This window comes from Panthera onca, chromosome D1 (assembly GCF_046562875.1).
Source record: "Panthera onca isolate mPanOnc1 chromosome D1, mPanOnc1 haplotype 2, whole genome shotgun sequence".
Classification (NCBI taxonomy): domain Eukaryota; kingdom Metazoa; phylum Chordata; class Mammalia; order Carnivora; family Felidae; genus Panthera; species Panthera onca.
In genome coordinates this window covers 13,897,147-13,901,506 of record NC_138348.1, presented here as the reverse complement: position 1 = coordinate 13,901,506, position 4,360 = coordinate 13,897,147, and the positions used below count along the sequence as shown (strand labels likewise).

At 36.6% G+C, this 4,360-nt stretch overlaps 1 protein-coding gene across 1 annotated transcript; it reads right to left on the bottom strand.

Annotated features, from left to right (window-relative positions):
* Nucleotides 1–1,480: 1,480 nt before the first annotated feature.
* On the bottom strand, nt 1,481–2,424 carry LOC132662525 (olfactory receptor 5J3-like). Its single transcript, XM_060607983.1, is given in 2 exon segments — nt 1,481–2,181; nt 2,184–2,424. Coding segments are annotated over 2 exon segments (936 nt in total). The 5' UTR covers nt 2,419–2,424.
* Between the last annotated feature and the right edge of the window lie 1,936 nt (nt 2,425–4,360).

Sequence of the window (4,360 nt, the reverse complement as noted above, 5' to 3'; positions counted from 1 at the left end):
CTCAGTTAAATCTTTATGTTATTTCCAGCCAGAACACCACATAGTGTTGGTGAGAACTAACAGCCCCTGGCATTGCATAAACAAGTCTTGGCCGCCTGTTTTCCTCTCTTTTCCTTTTAGCCCTCCTACTGTTCTCTTTATGCTGCAATCCACGCAGCAGCAATGGCCAGCCTAACTCTGTTGAAGTTAGTGACAAGAAATTTCTAACAGCAGAGAGGAGTCCTGCAATTCAACTCAATATTGACTCCCTCTACCCAGAGATAGTGTCAGATCCTCCGGGTTAAGGGTTCAGTCCCACAGACTGCCCGCCCCCCTCCCGTCCCCCACTTCAGATGCCAACTCCATGACCAGGTTGTTTATTGTGACTCTGACCAACTGAGTCCAAATCAGAGGTTCCAATGACCCCATTCCTCACGGTTAATACATTTGTTAGGGCAGCTCAGGGAACTCAGGAAACCAGTTTATTCACTCCAGAGAAAGTTAAGGCATAGAAGCAAGCCTTCATGAGTATAAAGAAAGAAAACATATAATATATATGGATTTAGGTCAATAACAGTTTCAGATATTTGAATAAGCATATATACATAGGACAGAATATACCTGAATAAATGCAAAAACTAAAATTAATTTATTAATTATTTAGGGAAAGCTCATTATTGCATGTTGACGATTGTAACTATCATTTTCTCAAAATGAGGTCACTCATATCTAAGAAGAACAGTAGACAAGTAGCTGCTGTTTGGAAAATATCACTTGAAATAACACCTGTCTTTTTAGTCACCAGGGAGATTTTCCCATATTTAAAATTTAATGCAAGTTTTGGGGTACCTGGGTGGCTCAGTCGGCTGAACCTCTTGGCTTCCACCCAGGTTATGATGTCATGGTTTGTGAGTTCAAGCCTAGCATTGGGCTCACTGCTGTCAACAGAGAACCCACTTCAGATCCTCTGCCCCCCTCTTTCTCTGTTCCTCCCCTACTCATGCTGTCTCGCTCTAAATGAAAAAATAAATAAATAAATAAATAAATAAATAAATAAATAAATACATTTAATGCAAGTTTTACAAATAAAAGAAAAAATGTATGCAGTTAAATTTGTGGGCAATAATTTTTAAGTATCTTAGAAGAGCCCCTAATTCTTTATATCTCCAACAGTATATGTATATTTTTTTCTTTCCATTTTCCAAACATCAGAAAATACACAATTCTAGGAAGTGATGAAATAATTTTGTTGAATTAATTTTATTAAAATTGATGCAGATACATATCTCACATGAGCTAAGCTTTGTTATCTGTTCTAAAATGCAATTATGAATTAAATCACTTTCTACAAAAGTAGAAATACTTTTGTTTTCTCGTGTGAAAATGAGTATGTAGAATATATGGTTTGTACTAAGAAACTACAGTTAATTAAATTCATGCGAACGTTAGTTAAGTAAAGAAGGGACCGGTGGACTGTTGTACAATTCACAGGGACTTGAAATTAACAGGGGAAATGTTTCGTCTCTATGGCCCTTTTCACAGCATCCTTTACCTCTTTGTTTCTCAGACTGTAAATAAGTGGGTTTAACATGGGAATCACTAGTGTATAGAACACAGAAACCACCTTCTCCTGCTCCACAGAATACTGGGAACTTGGCTGAATGTAACTAAAGCTTAAGGTACCATAGAATATGGTCACAGAAGTCAAGTGAGAGGCACAGGTGGAGAAGGCTTTCTGTCTACCTGCTGCTGAACTGATCCTCAGGATAGTGATAAAAATGAAAATGTAGGAAATGACCACAATCAAAAAAGTAGCCATGGCAATGACTCCAGAAAAAGTTAAGAGCAGCAACTCATTCTTGGATGTATCAGAACACGACAGCTTTAGCAGTGGGGGAACATCACAGAAGAAGTGGCTAACAACATTGGACCCACAAAAGGACAGTCTTCCCAAGCTTATTGTGTGTATCAATGAGTTGAGCATTCCACCTACGAATGACCCAGTGACCAGCCCTACACACTTCCTTTTAGACATGACTACACTGTAAAGCAAAGGGTTGGCAATGGCCACATAGCGGTCATAGGCCATCAATGACAGCAAGAAGCCTTCCGTGGTGATAAACACCCCAAAAAGCAAATGCTGCACTATGCAGGCAGAGAATGAGATTGTTTCCCTCACAACCAAGAAGTTGATCAGCATTTCGGTGCAATAACAGATGAAGAGCAGGCATCTATAAATGAAAGGCAGCTTAGGAAAAAGTACATGGGTGTGTGGAGCTTGGGAGTGATTTGGATTAAGAAAATCATGCCCAGATTCCCTGCCAAGGTAATTGCATAAATCACCAAGAACAACACAAAAAGCATGATTTTCAGGTCAGCATTATCTGTCAATCCCAAAAGAATAAATTCAGTAACAGCTGTGAAATTTTCTTCGGCCATTTGTTAATTCCTTATCTTGAAGTCTGATATGAAAAAAAATAAAGGAATTAGAATGAACAGGACAGTCTGGCATTTAGTAAAAACAAACAGAAACATGTTTAGAGTTGTGTCTTTAAATAAATCATTTTGCTGAATCTAAGTCTACTCATTTATAATAGCTGGAGCTTTATTAAATTGCTTCTTAATTTTTTTCAGGGTTACTTATGATTCTATCCCATAAGGAAATATTGAAAAAGCATTTAGACTCTCAAAAATTTTAGTCTGTTTCTATGGTGCCCACCTCAATAGAAAGAAAGCTAATACCAGAATGAGGGACACTGATGGCAAGTGAAAAGAATTTGCAAAGTTAAATTTAAGCTATGGTCTCAACTCTTCTTATTTAGACATGAAAGAAATAAATTACAAGAAGATCTAAGGCAGGGGTTGACCTTCAAGCTGGTGCCATGATACTCTTCAAAGTGCATGGATCCCTGGTTTCTTGTGATGGCTTCTGATGAGCCCTTGGAAGGACACCCCCAGTGAAATCACCTACTCTGAGACCCAGGAAATCACTTTCACTACTGACTTACTGACTTTGGCAAACTCATTTATCTTTCCTCAGACTGCATATAATTACAACTACGTCACATGATTATTGAAAAGAAAATAGGAGATATTGCAAGCAAGATGCTAAATATTGTTTTGAGTGTATAATAAATACCCAAATTATAGAAAAGATAGTTAAGATATATATAACAGAAAAATGATAGATGTAGATTAGATAAAAGACAGATAGATAGATAGATAGATAGATAGATAGATAGATAGATAGATGATAGGTAATAGATGATAGATATGGAGGTAGATAAGCAATATATTGATAGGCAATTGCTATGTGAGTTTCTTTAAGGGAAGATGTGGACAAATATAGATCATGAAAAAAAATATTTTAGTCAACCAATTTACCTTTCCCCAATTTTAAATATCTGGCTCATTTTATTTAAAATGGCATTTAGGGGCGCCTGAGTGGTTCAGTCGGTTGGGCGACCGACTTTGGCTCAGGTCATGATCTCACGGTGGTGAGTTCGAGCCCCACATCAGGCTCTGTGCTGACAGCTCAGAGCCTGGAGCCTGTTTCAGATTCTGTGTCTCCCTCTCTCTCTGACCCTCCTCTGTTCATGCTCTGTCTCTCTCCGTCTCAAAAATAAACATAAAAAATTAAAAAAAAATTTAAATGGAATTTAAATGTAAATGTAAATGGATGGTTTAACATTTCCTTTGATAAATTACTGGCCCATAAATATTCACAATTTCTCATATGCTGCTCAGAAACTATCAATATATTTGCCACAATGCATGAGTGCTTTCAACAAATGATGTTAAGCCCAGACTTTTCATTACTGAATATAACATTAGTCTATCACGTCCCAAGTATCCTATGCAGTGTGATTTCATGAAAATATTTACACATAAAGTGAAACTGAATTAAATTTAAATTATGTGAACTAGTCCCCATTCAAGTGCTCAAGACCCATATGTGACTGGTAGTCAATATGCTGAACAACAGAAATTATAGACATTTCCATCACTGCAGAAAGTTGCATTGGTTAGAATTCTCATGGAACTGTCTGCTTCTTCTTTTCAGAACACCAACTAAAAAACATTTTCTCAAGGAAAGATTGTCTATTGTAAACAGTTTTCATCGTGAGTATAATTAAAAACACGGCACTTCCAAATGGAATTTAGAAACTCAATTATAGTGCTTATTCAGAGATACCCATCCTCTGCAAAATTTAAGATGATATTGAAGCAGAATTGAATGATAAGGTGTTGAGTTAGATGACATAATCTCTAATATTCTTAGCACTCATATGATTCTACCAGACTTAAAACAAATTTTCTAACTAATCTACTAATTATGAGGAAATTCAAAGAAAAAGAAAAAAAAAAGCTTACAAAACTA